This window comes from Ictalurus furcatus, chromosome 6, assembly GCF_023375685.1.
Source record: "Ictalurus furcatus strain D&B chromosome 6, Billie_1.0, whole genome shotgun sequence".
Lineage (NCBI taxonomy): Eukaryota > Metazoa > Chordata > Actinopteri > Siluriformes > Ictaluridae > Ictalurus > Ictalurus furcatus.
In genome coordinates this window covers 20,104,898-20,130,091 of record NC_071260.1, presented here as the reverse complement: position 1 = coordinate 20,130,091, position 25,194 = coordinate 20,104,898, and the positions used below count along the sequence as shown (strand labels likewise).

The 25,194-nt window shown below is 38.3% G+C and overlaps 1 protein-coding gene across 1 annotated transcript in view; it reads right to left on the bottom strand.

The window, feature by feature from the left end:
- Positions 1–25,194, bottom strand: part of myo3b (myosin IIIB) — an 83,571-nt gene that overhangs the window by 16,506 nt on the left and 41,871 nt on the right. Inside the window, exons 23-30 of the mRNA XM_053627894.1 lie at positions 24,007–24,027; positions 22,143–22,220; positions 20,919–21,124; positions 14,088–14,199; positions 13,490–13,652; positions 11,520–11,741; positions 7,421–7,472; positions 6,350–6,525 (exon numbers count right to left, since the gene is read on the bottom strand). Of these exons, the coding sequence (XP_053483869.1) occupies positions 6,350–6,525; positions 7,421–7,472; positions 11,520–11,741; positions 13,490–13,652; positions 14,088–14,199; positions 20,919–21,124; positions 22,143–22,220; positions 24,007–24,027 (1,030 nt within the window). The remainder of the gene's footprint in view (positions 1–6,349; positions 6,526–7,420; positions 7,473–11,519; positions 11,742–13,489; positions 13,653–14,087; positions 14,200–20,918; positions 21,125–22,142; positions 22,221–24,006; positions 24,028–25,194) is intronic.

Sequence of the window (25,194 nt, the reverse complement as noted above, 5' to 3'; positions counted from 1 at the left end):
AATCAATGCCATGTCCAGTTCAAGTCTGGTGAGAATAGACAGCAGGATATTGTTAACTGTGTTGAATGCTGTAGAAGTATAGAAGAATCAAGACCGATGACTGATGCATGAACAATAAACTCTGTTGAGTAACACTGGTTTGAAGTCAGACAGGTTGGGATCCTGGAGCTGAATTTTATCAAGCACAACTCAAAGCAGAGAACAGAACCATGCAGATCCCTTTCACAAATCCAAAGCAATAAAAGACATTACTTGTGTTACATCACTAGAATAGCATATAATACATCACATCGAATTAAATTATTTGAGTTGACTTGATTTGATTATATTGCACCTTTAATAATTCGGATGCAGGGTTATCTAATGTCTGATCCAGACTTAAATTATATATTTAATTTACATTACATTCTGAGGTCTGTTTTCCAGCAAGCCTGTCCACAAATCAGTCTAATTCACAAACTCCACTTCTGCTTTTCTGGGAGGTAAAAATTACAACAAGCATAAAATATACCTGTAAATCTCTTTCCTATATATATATATATATATATATATATATATATATATATATATATATATATATATATGAATATAATGAGCAGCGAGCATTCGTTTTCTTATCAGCTTTCTCAGTACACACTTCAGAAGAGCAGGTTAGTTTCCTCTCTGCCCCCCTCTCTTCACCGTAATTGCCCTTGTCACTCTTATCGCCGTCTCACTCTTGACATGCATGTTTACCACCGGCATAATCTTCAAAAAGCATGTTAACATAAGGAGCTCAGCTTTCATAACCCATAAAGCCTGATCCTGTTTACTAGAGAGAAAGAGTGTTGAAGGAAAGTGAAGGCTCTGATCATATCTCTGACAGCGCTCAGGGTTTGTCTGTGTGTGAGTATTTATGCATCTCATGGGGTACAGCCTTAATAAGGTATTAATATATGGGATTAGGGAAGAAGTGTGGATGTGTAGTGGAGATCAGGTGGTTTACGTGCAGTGACACTGGGCTGATCAGCCCTGTGTTTACATTCCCAGCAGGAGGACATGACTACTGCAACCCAGAGTGACACTCAGGAAGAGCGACGTGCACATACCGTACGTGTGAGTGTGTTTTTCTCAGGAAAAAAAGTCCTCTCTGCAGGAACCTAGCTAATGCAGAGGGATCCTTTTTTGTGTTGAGTACTCTCTCAGTTCAAAAACATGCAGTGCAACAGAAATTCAGCAAACCTTTTGAGGACAAGTTGAAGGATGAGCTTTTGATTTGTGTTTCCATCATACTGCAAGGACTATGACAACTATGGAAACTTTATGATGGTTCTGACAATTCATTTTTTCATTTATTCATCTTCAGTAATCCCTTTACCTAGTTAGGATCATGGTGGATCTGAAGTCTAATCCTGGAACATTGAGTACAAGGTGGGAATATACCCTGTTTGGGACGCCACTCCACACTCAATCACACTTGGGGGCAATTTAGTATAGCCAAACCACCTACTGGTAAAGGAGGTAGGAGGAAACCAAAGAACCTGGAGGAAACCCACGTAAACATGCCAAACCTCATACAGACTGTAACCCGAGTTCAGGATCAAACCAGGGTCCTTGGAGCTGTGAGATACCAACAATACCCACTGTAAAAGTTTGCCAGCACATGGCAAAATTGCACAGTAAATATGGAGGATGCTGAACTGTTTTTCTTTGTTGCATAGATATCATTATCAATTTGAATGACATTGCATGAAATATGCATGAATATCATGCTACACTTCCTTGCATAGTTATGAGGAGTCAAAAACACAATTCTGTCACAGTTACTGTAAATCTGCTACAAAAAACATTATGTAGTTCTGAATGTCCAGTTGTGCTGCACAGCCTGTTTAGATAGATAGATAGATAGATAGATAGATAGACAGACATTCATAAATGGTCCACAGTCTCATCATTGCAATTCCATATTTAATGGCCCAAACTGCATCAGATTAACATGTTCCTTAGTTTGCTGAATCACATTTTATTGGCTACCAGTTGGTATGGGGACAGACAATTTTCTACTACCATCTGACATCCCCCAAAATGCATGAGTGTGTTGGACTTCTCTAAACACACACACACACACACACACATATACACACACACACACACACACCTGGGCAGAGATCTAAGAGGAGGAGACACTTCATTCCTATCAAACACAGGGAAAAGTGGTTCTGGGTCTTTGTCCCTGAACTAAAGCACTTATAATTTGGTGAGGTCAGTGAGAGATTTTGACTGTATGTGTGTATGTGAGTGAGAGAGTATGAGGGTATGTGCTTGAGTACTGTACATCCCCAGGGGCAACAACAGCAGGATGAGAGGCAGGAAGAGAACTGAGCTCCCGACATTTGGCTCTGCATGCTCCCTGGACTCCTTAAAGCTTCTGTCATACATACGCGCGCACACACACACACGACACACTCTGATCTATTCCCATCAAAGTCTCTCCTGCCATAACACACACACACACACACAAAAATGTTGTCCTGTGTTGGGAAAATGTATGCAAGCTACTTGACTGTGTGTTATTCTAGAGAGACTTCCAGCCTGCCCCAAGCCCAGGGAACTCTTCCATGTAAGCTTGAGGGGGGATGGGGTACACCTTCCAATTCATTCCCTTAGTGGGGACAGTAAAAACTATTACATCATTTCTGTGCCCAAAAAGGTCATCAAAGTTCATGTTTACAGCATTGTTAAAACCAAATTTGATCTAATATAGTGAATCCCTCACATGCTCTTTATGCCCCCCCATCATCTCAAATTCTCGAATTTTATTATAATTTTTTTTTTTTTTTTTAATGGTGCCTTTGTTTGTGTGTGTTGCACAGAATGCATAATCACTGACCTACCACAGAGTACCATTAGTTTCTGTTGATGCAACCTTTCAGCAGATACTAAAAATATACTATTGGAGCCTTTCAGTGCTGAATGCAATGGGAAAAAGCCTAGGTTCAGTTTTCTGATGCCAAACACTGATATAATCTGATATAAAATTCTATTAATAGTTGGTTATTTACTAAATACAGGTGGATACAAATGTCAGGCAATAGGCTTATCATTCTTTGACACTCATGTTTGACCAATTAGTGATGTTCATTATGTCACATGCCATCATAATAGTTCCTAATTCACAGAACAATACCTACTCTGGAACAGGAACTTAAGAGTCTTAGAACTCAAATCGGTCCTTGTTCCAGCAGTAGTAATGTAAGGTCCTGAAAACGCTACTTACAAATCTAGTGAAACACAGGGAAAACAATGGTTCAGTGTCTGACCCTGACCTAAAACATTTGTAATTTTGTAAACTTCAGTATGTGTGTGTAAGATGAAGCTGCTGCAAATTCTGATCTCTCTCTCTCTCTCTCTCTCTCTCTCTGTGTGTGTGTGTGAGTGAGTGAGTGAGGAGTGAGTGTGAGAGAGAGAGAGAGAGAGAGAGAGAGAGAGAGAGCACTCTCAGAGCTCACCATGAATATGGTGCTACATATTCATGATGTGCTAGTTGAAGAGTATTAAACAAGCTGGATGTGCTGGGATATCTTCATCCACAGAATCTTACTCTTTAATCATAGCCAGGGGACCAGAGGCCAGATTTCCTGCCTGCAATGAAGCCATTACTACTCTAAATGACCTCAAAATATTCACCCCATTATCAAAACATTTTAGAATATAATTAGGAATACTGTCATAGTAAGCAACAAATGTAAAAGAAGAGCACATAGAAGAGAGAAGAGAGATGGAGAACATGCCAAACATGTGTGAGAGTGACAGAGATGAGTGTGGTCACCTGCTTGGTCTCCTACAGAATTAAACGGTATCTCAGCAAGGCGTGCCGGGGTGAGCTGACAGTAATCCCGCACCCACTGCAGTGCCGTAGCTGTGCTACATTATCATAGATAATCCCATAATCCCCAGCACATTGCTAATCTCAATCCCACCCCCTCTCTTCCTTCACACACTAATCATACTAATGATGGACCCCCGTCTCCCCTGGCAGCCATCACTATGTGACACTGGTCCCCCCACTCTGCCCCCCACTCCTCCTCCCCTCCCTCCCAGGAAGCTCTCATTAATGGGATTCATAGCTCAGGGCCAAACAAAAACCAAACATATGTTCAGCAAACGAGTGTGTGTGTGTGTGTGTGTGTTCAGTGTCAATATAGCTATGTGGGTCTATTTGGGGTGAAAGTGATTGCTGTGCTTTCTAAGCTACAAAGAAGCAGCGCTCTCCACACTGGCCTGACCCAGGCTATTAACTGCAGCTCTACACTACAGGACACACTTGTGTTTATTATTAATGTAGGAATGCATGAGGACAGGAGACAGAGCAAATAAAAAACAGATAAAAACAGAGACAGAGATTTTCTGTACTAAGGTTTTTAAAAGATCCACTTTCAAGAGTCAAAGAGGGGGATTCTGACTCTCTGAGCAGGTGATTAACTGCCACTTTATCTACATGTGTGTGTGTGTGTGTGTGTGTGTGTGTGTGTGTGTGCACGTGTATTCTTCTTTTTAAACAGATTCCCACATTCATATTTTCCCATGAAAGTCGTTACACAAGATGAGATATGTAGCAAGAAATTGAAATCTCAATACTTTCTCTCTGTTCACACCACATTATCAGGATTTGCTGTTGAGGGCTTATAAGTGTCTGCATCCTGTACTGTGCCATTCATCTGATTTCATTTTCTATACTAATGGACAAAAGCTCCTTTGCTTCTGAAACACTCTTTTTGTCTGCTTAACATTTTCCTCCTTTTGTCAGTCCATAGCACTAGTGTTTTAAACCAGCATTGTAGGATTAATGTAATGAAGAAGTCATCCTGACAATATATTGACTTCTGTTCACACATGGTTTCCAGTTATTGTACTACAGGCATCATTTCAGTGACAGTGGCAAACAACAAAGTGACAGCATATAAAATGTCATTTAAATTGAGATGTTCTCAATTCTGTGTGTTAAATTGACGAATCCAAATGATTGGCTCAAACGATTCCTCTGACCACTTTTGTGGTGTGTGTTGTTTGATGTTTCTTCAGCTCTCCACTCACAACTTTAGCTACTACCTGCAAGTTCCCATTTACTTTTTGACACCAAAAATGGAATAGAAACCTAGGAGGGTTTCATCTTATCCTGCCATATACAACCCCTTATTAAATGTGCATTGAAAGATTACGAAGAAAAATTAAGCTTGGAAGGAAGTAGCAGAGACTGTTAGTGCCTCTGATGAGTGTATGTAGCTAGCACAGCTAACAGCTTTGTTAATCTGCCCACGAAGCTATTATGAAGCCTACCTTGTAGCATGTAGCTCAAACAACCAATTTTCACACTGATTAGTGCATCGTTTAATTTGTGTTCAGTTAGATGGCTTTAGAAGCTACACTTTATGGCCAAATATTTGTAGACAGCTGACCATCATGCCTATATGTGCTTCTTGAACTTCCCATTCCAGATTTAGTCCCCCTTTGGCCCCTGGGAAGGCTTTCCACTAGATTTTGGTGCATGGTTGTCGGGACTTGCCCAGTCAGCTACAAGAACATTAGTGAGGTTTTTACTTTCACACTATCCAGATGAGGATGGGTTCCCTTCTGAATCTGGTTCCTCTCAAGGTTTCTTCCTCATATCATCTTAGGGAGTTTTTCCCTTGCCACCGTCACCACCAGCTTGCTCAATAGGGATTAATCCACACATTTAAAAGCTGTATCCTGCGTATATATATTTCTGTAAAGCTGCTTTGAGACAATGTCCATTGTAAAAAGCGCTATACAAATAAAATTGAATTGAGGTCAGACACTGATATCAGACAAGGCCTGGGGTGCAGTCAGTGTTTAGTGGGGTTGAGGTTAGGGCTCTCTAACACTCACACATCAACCTTGGCAAACCATGTCTTCATGGAGCTCACTTTGTGCAAGGGGCATTGTCATACTGGAACATGTTTGGGCCTCTTAATTCCAGTGAAGGGAAATTGTAATGCATGTAATGCAACAGCATACAAAGACATCATATACAACTGTGTGCTTTATGGCAACTGTTTGGGGAAGAAGCACATATGGGTGTGATGGTCAGGTGTGTGTGTGTGTACACGCATACACGATAAACTACATATGATTTGTCACTTGCTACTGTCAACATTTGGTGAGTCTCATCCTGGTCAATTTGTTGAGTCAGTCTTCCTGGTTTGAACTGGGTTCACATTTACTTTTGAATTCCCACATAAAGTTACATGTGTGAAAAGGGCTTGTGTGTGTATGTAACTTCAAGTATCCTGTCTGAGTATTGCTTGTGTGTCATTCTTTTGTGCTTGTGTTTGTGTCTGGAAGACCTGACCTTGTTTGCGATGTGTTGCTCTGTCTCTCTCTCCACTATTCTTCACTACAAACGCATCTACCGTGCTTTTCCCTTCACTGCCAACGTCAGTCTGCCTGTCACCAATGACAGAGACAACCTTAAAAAGAGGGAGAGAATTATACACAAACATCCACACAGTGTCAAAAAGTAAGAAAATGCAACAAGTAATACATTGAATTCAACAAATAAGTACAAAATGAAAAAGGTAGCAGGCTCAGAACTTTAAATGACCGAGTTCACTGCTCTGGCAGAGATATTTATTAGCACCCATTAGCAGTGTGTTTTGCAACGGTAATTGCTAATGCACAGATGCCGGAGTTCTTTTTTAACTCGTGCGCTCTCTCCCTGGGTGAGTGTGCTTTCTGTCTCAGTGGCTTAATTGTAATGCTGGAAATAACGAAGGCAGACTTCCTCACATATTTAATTTTTATCTTTGAATAAAAAAGCTATAGGAAAGTATTAATCTGCTTAACATTTCTAAGTACATCCTCCAAAGGATTTTGCTTTTTTAATCTTACATATGCTCAGCAGAGTTACTGGCAAAAACTGTACGTTTTCTTCATCTCATCCTTTCAACATCAAATGGTGAGCAGCAAAAATTGGATCAGACATCAAAGCCAGGCAATGTGCTCCAAGTCACAGAGTGGCTCCTCTATTTCACATATTGAATTCGAGCAGGATATCAAAGTGCTAGCAAAGAACCTGAGGTCTTTACTAAAAAAAGGGCCCTAACATCTGTAGAGAGAGAAGCGCAAAGACAAATCACCTCAGGGAGAAGCTAGCATTTACTCTCCAGCACGGATTTCCAGCCTTTTGATTCACTCCTTCCCTGTACCTCCCTTCCTCTCTCGCTCTTTCTCTCTCCCTCTGTGCTGAGATGAGAGTTGAGAATGTGAACTTTCTCTTTTTTTGTGTGTCTGTCTGTCTCACAACTCAAAAAGGACTTCAGTCTTAGAAGCTTTGTGCTTATATGCAGAGTGCTGAGTGTTGAACTCAGAGCAATGCCCTGGACATGAAACGCCTTACAATAGTAAAGTATTCATTTCTGACCTTGTCCTTATGAGTTTGACAGTCAGAGCCTCTTCCCGGAGATGTGCTTTCCCTGAGGAGAAAATAAAATATTACTAACAGACTGAGATAGTAGCCTACAGTTCACTCAGAAAGTATTGGAATGGGCAGTTCTTTTTTTTTTGTTTGTTTTGGCTATACAATGACGATATTTGTGTCATCAAAAGATGAATATGAGACGATGGATCAGAATTTCAGCTTTCATTTCCTGATATTTACATCTAGATGTGTTAAACAACTTAGAACATGGCACCTTTTGTTTGAACCCACCCATTTTTCAAGCAATCAAAACTACTGGAACATGTGACTGATATATGTGTGTGTGTTCTTGTTGCCCAGGGGTGCCCTGTTAGATTGACTAAACAATTAATAGTTTTGAACATCTACTCTTGGACTGAGCCCTGGGTTTTGCTTTTGAAGATTTCATTTGTTGTTAAAAAAGCTGAACCTACATGAAATCCATAGAGCTCTCTACATATGGAAGAAAGCAAGTCATTTTAAAGCTGAGATAAGAGTGAAAAATCGATCAAAGCCATTGGGCATAGCCAATAAAGCAACTTAGAATGTACTGAAAAAGAAAGAAACCACTGGTGTACTAACAACCAGACATGAAACAGGTCGGCCAAGGAAAACAACAGCAGCTGATGACAGGAACATTGTGAAAGCTGTGAATAAAAACACAAAAAAAAACAGTCGGTGACATCAACAACCTCCACAGGGCAAGGGTGAAGTTATCACAATCCACCATTCAAAGAAGACTTCGAGAGCAGAAATACAGAGACCATACCAACATCATACAAACTGCTCATGAGCAGTAATAATCAGACGACCAGATTGGAATTCACAAAGAAATACAGACGAACCATAAAAGCTCCAGAACCAAGATTAACCTCCACCAAAGTGTGGCGAATGTCAGCAGAATGAATTCAGAAGTCTACAGAAACATTCTGTCTGCCAATGTACAGAGAAATGCATCCAACCTAATTAGGAGGGACTTCATCATGCAGCAAGACAATGAACCAAAATACACTGGCAGCACAACAAATAACTTCATCAGGGGGGAAAAGGGGAAGGTTTTAGACTGGTCAAACCAACCACCAGACCTTAATCCAATTGAACAGCATTTCACCTCCTCAAGAGGAGACTGAAGGAAGAAATCCCTAGAATTACACAACAACTGAAAGAGGCTGCAGTAAAAGCATCACAAAATGAGAAACTAACAATTTGGTGATGTCAGCGAGTCACAGACTTGATACAGTTATTGCAAGCAAGGAATATGCACCAAGTATTGAGTGTTATTTACTTTAATTTACTTCAACACTTATCTGTTTGCATACTTTTGCTCGCCTACAAATTGAGTGGTCTGATATTACAGGTTCTATGTTTTATGTTGTTTAACAGATCTAGATGTAAATATCAGGAATTAAAAGCTGAAAGCCTAAGCTCTTGTCTCATTGCTTCTTGTCTGTGTAGCCAAGACTATAGAAGAAAAATCAAAATCAAAAACTCGCACACAGGAGTGAAAAGATTGTTGAGATCTCCAGAACAAGACTAACCAAAAAACACAAGTATGTACACAGACTAATGAATCATCCAGAAGGAAAATGGGCAGCTGATGTCAAAATAAATCTATATGGATCCTCTCCAGGAATGATTAAACAGAATAATAAAGTTTCACCACTGAGAATTAGGATGTAAACAAGCTCACAAAAATCCCTCCAGAAGAACCCCACATGAATGCACGCGCACACACACGAACACACGCACAAACATGCATACACACACATAGAGAGAGAGAGAGAGAGAGAGAGAGAGAGACAGCAAAACTGAAAGACATTCAATGTGTCATTATGAATATTAGTCTAAAAAACAATGAAGCAGTTGTTGTTCTTTAGTATCTCATTTATGTACCTTGATCCAACTGCTCGTATCTTGATTATGTGATTACGTGTTTATTTATTATTTGCCTACTGTTGAACAGTGACCTTGACTAAGAAAGGTGCTACATATATAAATGAAACTTATTACTACCAATATTACCACTAAGAAAATGATGTAAGAAAACTTTTCATGAAAAAAATATTATGCTATTTATTTTATACAATCATGTATGCTTGTTTTCTTGAAGGCTGAAAATTGTAGCGTGCACTCTAAATAAACTATTTGTGGTTTCACAAAAGACCATTTTCTACCTTGTAATGGTAGATTTGTGTTTGTTTTCATAGTAATTAGAGATATTATATGACATTATTTTGAAGGTGTATGTGAAGGAATGTGGCCAAATATTTGTAGGGACACACACTTTGTAGGGGCATGACAATTCATGAATTATTTGTTATTATTGTTATTATTAGGCAAACAGGGGGCGCACACACCCACAGACCCACACACCCACTCCTAAATGGGGTTTTCATGACAAAAGACATATGCAGTCTCCCAAAAAACGCTAAAGATAGCTGTGGGAACCCTACTAGAAGGAATAAAACACTTTAAACAGGAATGTGTAATGGACACACACACGCGCACACACACGTACCTGGTTGATTTAGAAGCAGATGAAGATTGCTGGTAACTCTCTCTGTACTTTTTTCTGACTCTGTGTCCTTTGTATGCTGTGACAAAGTGACAAATGTCAACACTAGTCATTGGAACAGACTTTTTCTTCATTTTGCTGCCTAGTTTGTTTCATGAAAGCAATTTTATGAAAATAAAATTCAAGTTTCGATATTTCATTCAAATAGACAAACTGGTGCTTACTTGGAAATTCTCCTTGGCATTAAAACACACACCCAAAGCATGCATGGATGATTATAATCAAATATCAGTAATTATTATAGTACATAATTACTTTATGAATTACAAATTAACTGAGAAGAGAAACAACCCAAAACTGAATGCACATGAAAGCGAAGCAGTTGGACTAAAAATGCAGAAACATTCATATATTCTGGTTTAAATGGGGTTCAGCAATTAAAACAGAGTGCTCCATTTTAAGCTGAGCAAAGTCCAGTGAGGAGTAAATGAGCCAAACACACTCCATATTAACAGTATAAAATTCAGATACATACATACAAAGAGTGAAGGCAACACAGAGCAAGAGAATATGCAGCGGCACATACCAGGGTGGTGATTAATTTATGTGCTTTGAGTTTGCGATGTTCTCATGTGAAAGGTCTATGTTAAAATTGCTACAGCAGCCCAACTCAAAGACCTGCATGTAACAATGTGAACGTGCTGGAGTGATATAGCAGGAGTTCAAGGCCCTTGACTTTGAAAACTCCCGACCCCCCACGACGAAGCAATACAAACACACATCAGCATGCCTTCATGCATACTGAGGGACCACATCAACTAAAGCATGTCAGCTGGCTTTTCTCAGTGCAACAGAATTGTTCATCTGGTCTATTTACAAGTGGCTTTAATATTGGGCACATGGAGGGCTGGGAGAAAGTGAGGAAGAGAGAGAGTGATAAAAACAGAGAGAGGGAGAGAAAGACAGAACATGAGTGAGAAAGACACACACATAAAAGCCTCTGTGCCAAGAAGGAGGTGAGCAGCACTTGAAGAGAGCAGAGCAGAACAATGGCATCTCTCCTCCCTGTCCCTCCCTCTCTCCTGCCTCCCCCGGTACCCTGCTCCCGCCCTCTCCCTCCCTCCACATGTCCTCAAAGGAGTAGTGGAGCGAGGGAGGGGGCACCCCAAGAAGGTTAATATGCCCACTTTGATCTCTGCCAGGCCACAGTGAGTAAGAATTCATTTACATTTCAGATGAAAAGGTTGACAGTATAAAAAGGCATCTTGTTTCTGGTATGTGAGAGGGCTGTAATAGGCCGGGAATTTGAGAGAGGAAGTGGCAAGGAAACAGAAGGGGATAAACCACCACCTCCTCCCCCCTTTCCCTTCTCCTCTCCTCCACTGCCTACACTGGGAAAGAGATGAAAGAAAAGAAAGGATCTCAATATGCACCGCTCCACTGAAACATGGGGACCAAATGCTGAGGCCCAAACTCTCAAACTTTTCCTCTCTGGATCATTATTAATTCATTATCTCTATGGGTTTTATTTGTTGAAAATAAGGAGACTTTCTGAAAACAGCCTAGTTTTAAGAATTTGTTTTTTAAGAACTGTATGAATACATGCACAATCCACCCACAATATTTCTAAGTACAAGGAGGGAGGATCTGTGGTGTATAGCTGTGGCTTCGAAGAGCTGAGATCATTACCTGACTGAATCTGCACGGCTGCATTCTCCCGATCCTGCTTAATCCGCTTCACATGTTGACGGGCTACATAACCCCTCCATGCTACACAGAGAGAGGGAGAGAGAGAGAGAGAGAGAGAGAGAAAGAAGAAGAGAGGGAGTTACAGTACTTTTCCACTGGACAATATGGTACAGCACGTTAGGGTTACAAATCCAAATCCAGAACGAACCAAAATCCTAATCGAGTATGTGGGTCTATTTTCCATTACATAACAGTACTTGTAAAAGTAGAAGGCGTTCTCTGGAGATGGGCACAAGCTGTCATCTAATTAAATACGCGATATGAAACCACCTAATCAATCGAGGCAAAACCCTTCTAGAAACTGAGATTTATATATCAGTTTAGAAATAGGCCTACAGCCACGCTGTACATCTCCCTCACAGAGAAAACTACTGAGCACAAGACATAGTAAATCCGTTGCTTTGCAGTAATAGCAGTGAACAATCCAAATAATGCCAAATTTCAACATATTAAAACACATTAAAAAATTATTTTGCTGAGTGCACTTGTTAAATTCTACAATACCATCATGGTTTACCCTGTGTAGTGAGGATACAGAGTGAATAAGAAGCTATTTGGGAAGGAATCTGGCTAAATATCAACAACAAGAAAACATTACTCTGATTAAATACATTAAAAAATATGCAGTGTTACATTTTTGAATAAAAATATGATTCCACCCCTAAAGCCACAAAAAAAAGGACATTTGAAACGTGAAAGAAACTTTGGAAGACTTTGCTAATACTGAAGCCTGCCATTCCATACTGTCGAGTAGAAAAGCTGCTCTAACCAGCGAGTGTTTTTGCAGATGTATTTGTGTAATCTTCATTAATCTAGGTACCATGGCAAGGATTCAGCACAGATACTTAGATTTCGTATGGGTCACTTAGTAATGAGAAAAAAAAAAGACAAAATGTGGAATCACAGATTGTTAGTCTCTGGTTAAAAAAAAGTTTATAGAATATAGAGTAGATGTTGACTTGGCTAACCACAGTCCAGTTGTGGACCCAGCAAAGTATTTCAGCAGATCAAATGTAGCACTTAAAAAATAATGCAACACAATCAACATATGAAAAAAACAACAAAACAAAACTGGCAGAAGTTCAGTGACTAAACATGATCCATCATGGCTTCTGCAACAGATCCTCCACTGCAACCAATCACATGGTTTTATATAAATTATTCAGCTGACGGCAGCTCATTGGACCAGAGATTAGCTACAGGGCTAGAGACATTGCATCAGAAAGGTAAAAATTTTCAAAGAATTTCATAGATTTTTCCTTTTATTTACCCTATGTGGTCTGATTAGTGAACTGACAACATGGCTCATTAAACAAGAACTGAAAGCAGAATGATTAAAGATGAATGGAGTGAGAAGAATGTCTTTATTCTCCTCGCGTCAAATTCGAAACTGATGCCATATATGTTCTGACTGAAAAAGAACTACACATACACAAAAACATAACCATTTTAAATTGTTTTATTTATAGCTATAAATGAATCATTAATTGTTAAGTAGTAAAAGGTTACTACAGTTATCATTTAATTATAGTCGATGCAGAATTTTGAAAGAAAAGTAATTTTATGTAACTGGACCTTTACAAATATTAATTGAATAACCCTGATATGAAGCAATGGAAGAATAATGCACAGCCCAATGCACAATTGCACAGAAAACGGACTGATCACTATTCTCAGGTGAAAAACTTGAAAGCACTTTCTCAGTGTCTATTAATCTAAGAAGAAAGTAGAATCCAGAGCTCCTGTCATGCCCTATAGTTGTGCTGTACCTGACTGGATGATGATTGCCCCATGATTGCGTTTCTCTTTCTCCTTGTGGTATCTCCTCGCCCCCAGCCATCCTTTAGTGTAGGCCTGGATTACCACCACCCGAGCCATCACCTCTCTCAACAACAAATTCAGTTGCTCCACGTGGTAGTACTTCAGAAACACCTGTCACACACACACACACACACACGCACACGCACACGCACACACATTCATACGCAGAGGGTACCCTCACCTCTCAAAAACACACACAATGTTTGCAATCAAGGGGCTTATAGGGGAAAAGCACTCTTTGAACTTCTTGTTTTTTTTTTCGTTCTTTTTTTTTCTTCCAAAGCTGCAGATGCCAACCATCTGGTCAATTAGAGTCATAGATAACAACCCCTCTCTGCTTAGGGATTTAACTCTTCAGAGAGAAAGAGCGAGAAAATGAAAGAGGCTGAGAATGAAAGATGGAGCAAGAGAATCAAAGAGCGGAGTTTGTTTTGTATGCAACGGATGGGGTGGGAAAAAACAGCCCTATGTTGTGTAGAACAGGTATTTCATCACCCTATTGCCCAGCTGATTTAGTCAAGCGTGTGCAGTGAATGATGACTGTACCTTGGTCCTGCCAAGAACCCAGTTGTCCAGCTTGGCTTTCTGTAAAATAATGACAGCATTTTCCTTACTGCTTTCTGGTATCTGATGGGCCCGGAAAGCCAGGTAGTAGTACCTGAGGCAAGAAGAAAACATTATTAATCATGTCATAAGAATCAGTGCATGTAATCATGTAACTATACACTGAGTAGTCAGATTCATAGGAGCAAAATCACAGGTTCAGTATTGACATTTCAACAGCAACACTGATTTAAAATACTCAACATAGACTCACAGACCACTTTATTAGGAACACCAGTACACCTGTCTTTGAAAATCAGACAGGCTGATCCGAGTATTTCAGAAATGGCTGATCTTCTGGGCTTTTCATACACAACAGGCTCTATAGTTTATATACACTGGTGCAAAATAAATAAATAAATAAATAAAAACATACAATGAGCTACAGTTCTGCAGATTAAAAAAAAAATAATAATAAAAATACCCCTGCTGATGAGAGAGCAAAATGACCAGTCTGGTTTAAGCTGACAGGAAGGCGACAGTCACCAAATAACCACTCTTTAAAACTGTGGTGTTAACCAAGAACAAGAATCTGAGGCTACATTTGGCAAAAGCTCATAGAAACTGGACAGTTGAAGAATGTAAACAGACCAGGTGATGTTTTTGAAACTGGATGTGTCCAGTTTTGGTGAGGGCAACACACACAGGGCATACAAGATTGCCTTTTTTTTTTCTTTCTTTTTTTTTCCTTTTTTTTTTTTTTTTTTTTTTACATTTTATTTCCAAAATACCAGTAATTTTTAATGTTTTTTATTTCAACTCACTACTCTCATACTGTATTTCTGGGTTTCCAATATCAAATAAATTTTTCAAATGATTTTTTAAATGTTAATTAGATAATTTGAATCAAGCCTAAATATTCATTTTGGAAAGGCCACTTGAATGTTGTTTCACTTTGGTTTAAAAGATGGCTTAGTTGTGGGACAACACATTCTCTGCATTAAATAAAAACAGTTGTGTATACATTCAGCTATGGAATATAATATAGTATATATCCATTGTTTGTAGCTTTAGAAAGTTGTTTGACTAGTAAACATGAAATCTGAAAAACTTTAACCCTTGGTTTGGTGTGTTCACTGTGTTCACTGTTGTCATGCACTTGAAAGCAGCATTAGCAGCAGCTTGACCTCAGGCTCATTGTTCGCACACATCAAGGCTCATGAAGGGCCAGGTTGATACTGGGTGTTCTTTGCGGAGGAAGATAACAACTATTGGGTTTCCAGAAGAAATATATCTCTTTGATACACCAGTACCCACTGCCTTTCATACCTGTAATCTCTTTGATGATGGATACAAAGAGGACATTTCCATGACTTCAGAGAAGGCTTTGATAAAGTCATACAAATTTAAGCTAGCTTGTAGTGGAGTTACATATCAGGGTCTGTTCATCCTTGAGTTGGTTGGAGAATTATGAAATCCACTAAACACGGATGTGATGGTCACAAACCATAGCATGGGCAGTCATGAAATACTGAGAGTCCTGGGGAAAACTAAATAACCAGGACAGTCCTCTGATCTGAAAGATAACAAGAAAGAGGAGGAACGCCTGGAGTTTGTTGTGTCCCTTTTGGAGGAGCACTAAACTGTGTGAGATGCTAATGTAGATGACCTACATGTAAATTTTCATTTCGAGCTGAGGAAAAAAAAAAAAAAAAAAAAGAGAGAGTGAGAGAAGGAAATAGTGGGAGTAAAAGTAAAGAATGTGTTCCATTTGAAAAGTTTCGTTATTTATTTAATTATTTATTTAATTCTGCATTCTTCAAAATATTTCATCTATGTCAATTAAAGGAATTGATACCACAGCTCTGCTGAATTCTCTAATCAGATTGGTCGGAAAGTAGTGATTAATTAGAGAAGCGTATTATATAGTTTTGTTATAGAATTAAGTGTTGATTCTATAACAGCAGCTCTGATAGTAGCAAATCAAATCACAAGTTTATTTCAAATACATTATCTTTCCAATAACAGCTAATTCACGGGGACTTTGCAGGTGCTCAACATAATCCAAGGCTTATAACATACAGAATTTAACAACGAATATATTCATAATCATTTATATGGGGACAGTTATTTTATAAATAAATGTATTAATATAAAAGGATTCAGAGGTTTTATTTGTCCCATACACAGTTAGACAGGGTACAATGCATAGTGAAATGCAGAGTAGGACACCAGGACTGTGCAAATAAGCAAGAGTGAAAAGTAATAAAGGTAATTAAATATAAAATAAGATGTACATAGACAAAAGGTAGCGAACAAGAAAAATATAGAACTGTAAAGGAATGTAATAATTAAGGAATATTAGAAATATTATGATGCAGTAACATTGGGAGAGGGGGGATACCCTGCCTTGTGATAATAGTAGTGGTGAAGTGATGTGCAATGATCCTAGTGCATAATAGAGGAAATGTATGTATAGGAGGCGGGCAGACAGTCTAAAGAGCAGGTGCACTACAGTGGCATGTGCAAAGTAATGGGAGTCTAGTTAGTGGGTGTTCAGGATCCTAACAGCCGGTGGATCAGTGTACGTCATGTAACTGCAGAGGTGTATGCCTGACCTTAGCAGTCTGAACAGTCAATGCTTGGGGTTGAATTTAAAAATTTTAATTAATTAAATTGATATAAAAACTTATCTAAATTTGATAAAAGAAAACAAGAAATTTATGAGCCCTTTAAGAAGAGTTACAGTCTTTGTACAGTATCTAGGCATCTCTGTAGATGAACTGAGCTAAGGTCCTGTATGGATCTAGGGTCCTGAGTGCTGCTGCTCACAAACTTTAGTTAGTTATTTTACAGATGGCACGATCACTCACGGCATTTAAAATTTAAGCCTCATTGTCATCTCTTCACAAGTCTGATCTGTGTCAGTCACTTACTTCGAAGGAAAAATAATTGCTGATTAATTCAGTCAGTTCTGTTGACTAAATGTGTTGTTATTATTGTCTTTTTATTGAATTATTTAAATATTTTTGTCTGCTGTTATCTGTACAGAGTGCTCTTCTTTGTTTTAATGGTGTTGCGAAAACACAGGAGCATCACAGACTATTTGAGAGCTGGTATCTGATTACAAACTGAATTGATTAGGATTATATCCATTTAGCTACAGCAGACAGTTACCTAACAATTTGATCAATGCCTTACGCTCACACAAGGTTTTGGACATCTTTATGCAGACTGATTGCATTTACCACTGAATATGTTTAAATGGCTCCTTACCTAACATGATCTTTGCAGGCAAAAAAATTAAATACATCAAGACAGGACTAGAAAGCCTACATAAAACATTTCACATCATTTTGGTAAAATATACAGTGCCCTCCACTAATATTGGCACCTTTGGTAAATATGAGCAAAGAAGGCTGTGAAAAATTGTCTTTATTGTTTAACCTTTTGTTCAAAGAATTCACAAAAATACTCTGCTCTCATGCAAACAAAGCACAGGTTTAGAATGAATATATATATATATATATATATATATATATATATATATATATATATATATATATATATAAACTTTGTTAAATATAGGTGTGCAACAATTATTGTCACCCCTGTGGATTCATATCAGAAAACACAGTGGGGATAAGAAGTACTGAACACGTTAACATTTGTTTTCAGTAAACATATTTCCAATCAGGTTATCCACATGAAATTTTCACCAGACATCAATATTAACTCAAGAAATCTGGAAATATAAAGAATTAACAACATTAAAGTCCATAAAGTAAAAGTATTAAACACACTAAGAAAAAGCAGTTCTCCAAGGCAAGGTAAGGAACCAGCTGAAATCTGTAAGTAATTAGAAAGTAATTATACATCCTACCTAATTAATATCAGCTGTGTTAGTAAATTGATGGTTTATAGAAAGGCTTTTCATTACCAAGGTGTCACACAAGAAACATCTCATGATGGGTAAAAGCAAAGAGCTCTCCCAAGACCTTCACAACCTTATTGTTGCAAAACATATTGATGGAATCAGATACAGACATTTTTCAAAACTTCCGAATCCTCCAGTAAGTACCATTGGGGCCATTATCCGCAAGTGGAAGCAACATCACTCGGCCACGCACAGGAGCGCCTTGCAAGATTTCTAATCAGGGAGTCAGAAGAATAGTCAGGAGTAGCCCAAGAGCCAAGGACTACTCAGAAGGAGCTCCAGAAACACTTGGAGGCAGCAGGTACCATCATCACAGAGAAAACAATAGGCAATGCACCCCACTGCTCACGCTCACCCGGCAAGACTTCATTACTAAAGAAAAGGCATGTTGAAGCTTAAAGTTTGCTACAACTCATTTGGACAAGCCTATGAAATACTGGGAAAGTGTAACCTGGTCAGATGAGAGCAAAATTTAACTTTTGGCTGTCATACTACACACCATGTTTGGAGAAGAAATGGCATTGCACTTCACCTTTAAAACACTATACCAGCAGTAAAGTTTGGAGGTGGTGTGGGGCTGGGTGTGACATCATGGTGTGGGGCTGTTTTTCCATCACATGGTACTGACAGACTTCATATAATTGAAGGATCGATGAATGGATCCCTTTACCGGGTGGGTAAAACTGGGTAAAAGAAGTGGGTGGACCTTCCAGCAGGACAACGATGCAAAGCATACAGCAAAGGATATACTCAATTTGTTTCAGAGAAAAAAGTCAAGGTGTTAGAATGGCCCAGTCAGTCACCTGACTTGAATCCAATTGAACAAGATTTAAAGACTATGTTTAGAGCAGGGATGTCCAACCGGAAAGGGCCGGTGTGGGTGCAGATTTTTATTCCAACCAAGCAGAAGCCACACCTGAGTCTATTGAAAGCCAAGATCAACTGATTAAACAGATGGAATCAGGTGTGGATCCTGCTTGGTTGGAAAGAAAAACTGCACCCACACCGGCCCTTTGCAGATAAGATTGGACACCCCTGGTATAGAAGAATGGGCCAAAATCACATCCGAATACTGCGGCCAATTAATTTCTTCATACAGGAAGCGTCTTGAATCTGCCATTACAATCAAAGGCTTCTCCACTAAGTATTAAATAAATTTCAGTGTGTTCAATACTTTTTTCCTGTGTCATTCTTCTTTATTACACATGACTTCATTAATGGATTTTAATGTTTGGATTTCTTTGTATTTGTGGATTTCTTGAGTTAATTCCAAAGTCTGGTGAAAAGTTTATCTGAATGGTCTCATTGGAAACATATTTAATGAAAAAAATTTGATGCATTCAATACTTATTGCCCCCACTGTATTGTCTCAACACACTGGGGAAGAGGGTGGCTCGAGTGGCCAAAAAAATCTCCAAGGATCACAGCTGGAGAATTGCAGAAGTTAGTTGTGTCTTGGGGTCAGAAAGTCTCCAAAACTACAATCCGAATACACCTACATCACCACAAGTTGTTTGGAAGAGTTTCAAGAAAAAGCCTCTACTCTCATCCAAAAACAAACTCAAGCGTCTTCAGTTTGCCAGACACTACTGGAACTTCACATGGGATCGGGTTCTATGGTCAGATGAAACCAAAATAGATCTTTTTGTCAATAAACACCAGAGGTGGTTTTGGCGCACACAGAGAGCTAGCCAGATGGAAAAGTACCTCATATCCACGGTTAAATATGGTGGTGGCTCTTTAATGTTTTGGGGCTGTTTTCTGCCAGAGGACCTGGACAATTTGTTAGGATACATTGCATCATGGACTCTATCAAATATCAATGGATATTAAATGAAAACCTGACTACCTCTGCCAGAAAGCTTAAAATGGGCCGTAGTTGGATCTTCCAGCAGGATAATGATCCAAATATACATCAAAATCAACACAAAAATGGTTTACTGACCACAAAATCAAGGTCCTGCCTTGGCCATCCCAGTCCCCTGTCTTGAAACCCACAGAAAACCTGTGGGGTGAACTGAAAATTTGAAGGATCTGGAGAGATTCTGTATGGAGGAATGATCTCAGATCCCTTGCCATGTATTCTCCAACCTCATCAGGCATTATAGGAGAAGAGTCAGAGCTGTTGTCTTGGCAAAGGGAGGTAGCACAAAGTATTGACTAAAAGGGTGCCAATAATTGTTGCACATTTATATTTAACAAATATTTATTTTTTGGATAAACTTGTGTTTATCCAAAAATTATCCAAATACAATTGCTTTGTTTGCAATTGTTTGATATTCATGAGAGCAAAGTATTTTTGTGATTTTTTTTTTAAACAAAAGATGAAAGGGTTAAACCATAAAGACAATTTTGCACAGCCTTCTTTGCTCACATTTACCAAAGGTGCCAATATTTCTGGAGAGCACTGTATTTATATTCTCTTATAACAGAGGTGCCAAAGTATATTACTGGCACATTTGATTGGCAAATTTTGTCAAAAACTAAAATTCTGTCATTTTTGGATGTTTTTCAGAAATCACTCATGGCAACATCTAATGGGTTTCCCCAAACTGTCACAAAACTACTATTTCAGTGGTAAAATAAATTCCTGTAAAGTCCTATAAGTTAAACAAACTGCACTTATTTATCTGAAGATGCACAGCTGGACTTGCCAATAAACCAGATACCAGAAATCTTCCTTTACATCTATTTCCTTTCTGCCCTCATTTAATAGCTACTTTCCTCTGAATCTTCTCATCCTTCGCTCAGGGAGTACAGAGTTTTCCCATTAATAACTACACGTTACTGAATCTGTCCCACTTATTCTGCCTAATTAACAAGCCATGTTTCGTGTGATAGGGCTTGTTGTACAAGAGCTCCTGAGTGGCCGTAACAGCAGCTCTGAGCTCTCCTACCTGTTAACAAAGTCATCAAAGGTGATGCGGTGAGAGAAGCCCTGGCGTCGGATGTTGACTGTCTCCAGGATGCCTGTGTATCGTAGCTGTGCCATCACACGCTCTTGACAGAAGCGCAGAGCCTGGCGATCATCATTGGGTTTAATGCAGCGCACAAAGTGAGGTGTGCCCATTACCATCTTAGACAGCAGATCCATCAGAGAATACTAGAGAAAAACACAAATATACATTACACAATAAAAATGGCTAACAAACACGGTCTATTAAACTAATATTGGCAAAAGCTATTATCACAAAGCACTTATAATTATCCCTTTAATTGTTTCTTCAATTCAATAAAATTTTATTTGTATACAGCTTTTAACAATGGACATTGTCACAAAGCACTTTACAGAAATGTATCAATTCCAGTTCTAAATTAAAAATAATAAATTTATCCCCAATGGGCAAGCCAGATGTGAGAGTGGCAAGAAAAAACTCCCTGAGATAATATGAGGAAGAATCCGTGAGAGGAACTGAAAGGAAATTCTCTTATATCATGTACTCTCTTATATTATGAACTGTATTAAGACACCTTGGATACGGGGAATACTGGGTTATAGTTTCTGTTTGTGTGTCTCTGTGCTATCAAATACCTATGATGAATGTATATATTTAATTACCTCTTTGAATAAGCTGATCAACTGCTATCCTTGATTATAGCTAGATCCTTGAAATACACATGTATTTCCGTGTCAACATGACACAGGACTTGTTTTGTATTATGACTATGTGCTGTGTGTTTTGTTTAAATCTGTCTGACACCTGGACCAGGAGAAACCGTCCACGCACTGCTTCTTATCAATGTGTATAAATACTTCTGTTTTGAATGAATAAACCAGAAGTCTCTGTGAACATTCACATGTGTCAGTGTGTGTGTTCATTTGGACTCTACAGGCCTGAACTCTGCGGTAAACCACACTTTCTAGCTCATAGCAGCACATAACTAAAAGTTAATAGAAGTAATGGTAGAACAGGCTGATAGGGCTGGCGGAGGTCTGGAAGACGTAGTCTGAGATTTGGAGATTCCTGAGATATTCTCATATATGGAACTCTAACAGGAACAGACTATTTATTCTAATTTATAATCTAAATTGTCAATATAGGCAATTTCTCATAAAAGCCTTATAGTGCTAAGACACCAGTGTGGGACACCAAATGAAGCCTGATTTTCTGGACACTCACACGGAAGTAGGAAGCTACAGTCTGTCTTCTCATGTTAGTGGTCTCCTCTGGGTGTCTCATCATTTCCATGGTGTCCACCTAAAACACACACCTCAGTTTTAGTCCATCCAAAGAACCTCACAAATAGTAAATCTGTGACTTGCTCAAAGTTAGGAATAAATAAATGAGTCCTAACAGAAAAAGAACAACTGCACAAATGGAAACAACTGAGGCTGATTAAATGCATGGGAATGGGAACAGCATGTACTGCAAAATCCACACAGGTCCAGTTTTATTATTCTGTATATTGATGTGTTTAACACATGGTTAATTCTCTCTCCTCTCTGGGATTGTAAATGCACTATAATGGAGTAATATGATCCAATAAAATAGGATAACAATAATGTCAACTTAATTGTCTTTGGCTGGCAAGAAAATAAACACTTAAAATCAAAATCGTGAGGACGTGAGGAGTGTGTGCATACTGGTGACATTAATACTTCAGGGTGCTTTTATTTATTTATTTTTTTATTATAATAAACCTCCTCATGTCAAACCAACTTCTGCTTTTCAACAGTGTTTTAACAAGAATACAATATGATCTTCTTAACAGCTATCTCCTCTCCTGGACTCATCAAATTTAACGATGTGATAAATATTTTATAGAACATCTATGCAGCAAAGTGAATATCTTAATACTTCATTTCATCTGAGCAAAGGAGAAAGGTATGCCCAGAATTTTATTTCACTGGCCCTACATTCTGTAATTGGAGGTTTTGACAGTTGACTTTGTCCAACATGTCTCTGAGAGAAACAGGTGAATGTGACTACTTTAACAAGGTCTCCCTCTCTTCATCTGTCCCACTTTTGGCATTCCTTGTAACTTGCTGAAGTTTCATATTCGCCACTTTAACTGTTTGTAAAATTGCTACAGTATTCATTAAGCACTTTTTAAATTTTTTTAAATTTTTTTTAAGCATAAGCTAAATGCCAGGGCAGAAATTATTATTTGATATGTAAGGAATAAAATACAGTGGGGTGTGTCCATGAAGTGGATTATTTTCCTGTAACGGCACATACTAAAGTGTTTTAATCCTATTACACCACAGCAATTTGATAAACGATTTCAAGTTTTAAATTCATTAAAGAATGGCATCACACCATTTAACCATTCATAGTTACATTTAATGTTGAGGAACATTCTAGAGACATGTTAGTTCCTGTTGTCACTTACAGTACATTATAGCGATAAACAGTTTGTCTCTCACCAGACCATTTTTTCTCTCTCAAAGTAATTAAAACAAAACACATAGCTTGTCATGTTACAGAGAAACCAGAAAGTCCCTTTGTCCTTTGTTCAGAACTTCCATGTGTTGGAAAACCTACTGACTGTTACAACCTGACACTCCTTCCATAAATGTTAAGTTTTCTATAAGAATACATTTATATCAAATATCAAATCATATTTTTTTTTTAAAAAATGAGCATTTTTCTTTAATAAATAACATGATTTTTGTATTTGTGTATTCAGTCCCTGTAAATGAGCTGTTAAAGAAATTATAATGTATTCTAATGAGCATATTAATACAAACCAATCATGGAGCTGTTCTGCTACCGAAAATGAATCAACACCACCTGACGAATCAGATTCAACAATTTAACTTGACAGTATTGTGTTATAAAGCAAAATTTTACAGCAAGTGTTGAGCCACTTGCACTAAATTGGATATGATTTCAATCAATGCTGCAATTTAAAGAGACCTAAATCAGCAATAAGTAAACCTCAATCTATTATTAAAAAAAATAATAATAAAAATAAGAAACTAAGAAACCAACACCCAGTGATGGTAAATTCAGAAAGCTCTGGAAGGTTTAACAATCTTACCTTTCTCCGAGATCTAGGAGACTGAGAGTAGAAAGGGTCATTTGGAAACAGAGAGGTAGAAAGAACAGATAGATAAAGAGTTAAAGTAAGTAAGTATTCATGCACATAGACCAGATACTGAGGGGTTGAGAAAGTGATATTAATAAGGAGATATTAGGTGTGTCCAAAATACAAGGCAGCTGTCTATGTCTATGCTGTCTCATCAGTAAGTTCTCTTATAAGGAGTATAAGGCAGTGTTTTAAAGCTATGAACTTATCTGTAAGGAAACAGATTGAGACAAGCTTCAAAGACACAAAACGTCACTATGTTGGCAGGTTAGTAACACATTCTAAGAGTCACTAATCCAAAAAGTCTGTTACACCGGATATAAAAGTATGCTGGAAAAAATAGAATGAATATTCTGTGAATACACCCACTATTTCTTGCTTGAACTTAACCATTAAGTATAAAACACACCAGGGCAGTGGTCCTCTCACACGGTGGCTTGGCGGTTAAGGCTCTGGGTTACTGATGAGAAGATTTGGGGGTTCAAGCCCCAGCACTGCCAAGCTGCTGCTGTTGGGCCCTTGAGCAAGGCCCTTAACGTTCTCTGCTCCAGGGATGCTGTATCATGGCTGACCCTGCACTCTGACCCCAGCTTTCTGACATGCTGGGGTATGCGAAGAAAAGAATTTCACTGTGCACATGTATATGTGATCAATAAAGACTCACTATCATTATTATTTAATATTAATTATATTATTAATATTTTTATTTTTATTTATTTATTTATTTATTATTAAAATTATTATTATTACACATTATACCAGTGTTTTATGCTTCCTGACATTGAATACAAACTTAGAAGGCAACAATTTTTTTTTATTTTGGAAACACCCAATATGTTAGAAAGAATATGTGATAACAGTCATAACTGTTACTGAATCAGAAAGGAAAATGATAGGAGACCAAGGTAGAAGAATGTGTAGACTTAAAATTGGTATCATATACAGAGTAGAACATTTCAATAGAACATTACAGGACATGGACAATGAACAAATGGCAGTTTATCCCTAAAAATATCATAAATCATGCTTATACTACAGCACTATGGAATTTTCATATCAAATTAGTCGGAAAGTGTAGATTTTCTATCAAGTTTCGCTAAAGAGCATCAGTTCAGTGCTCTCCTGCTAATATGTTATAAT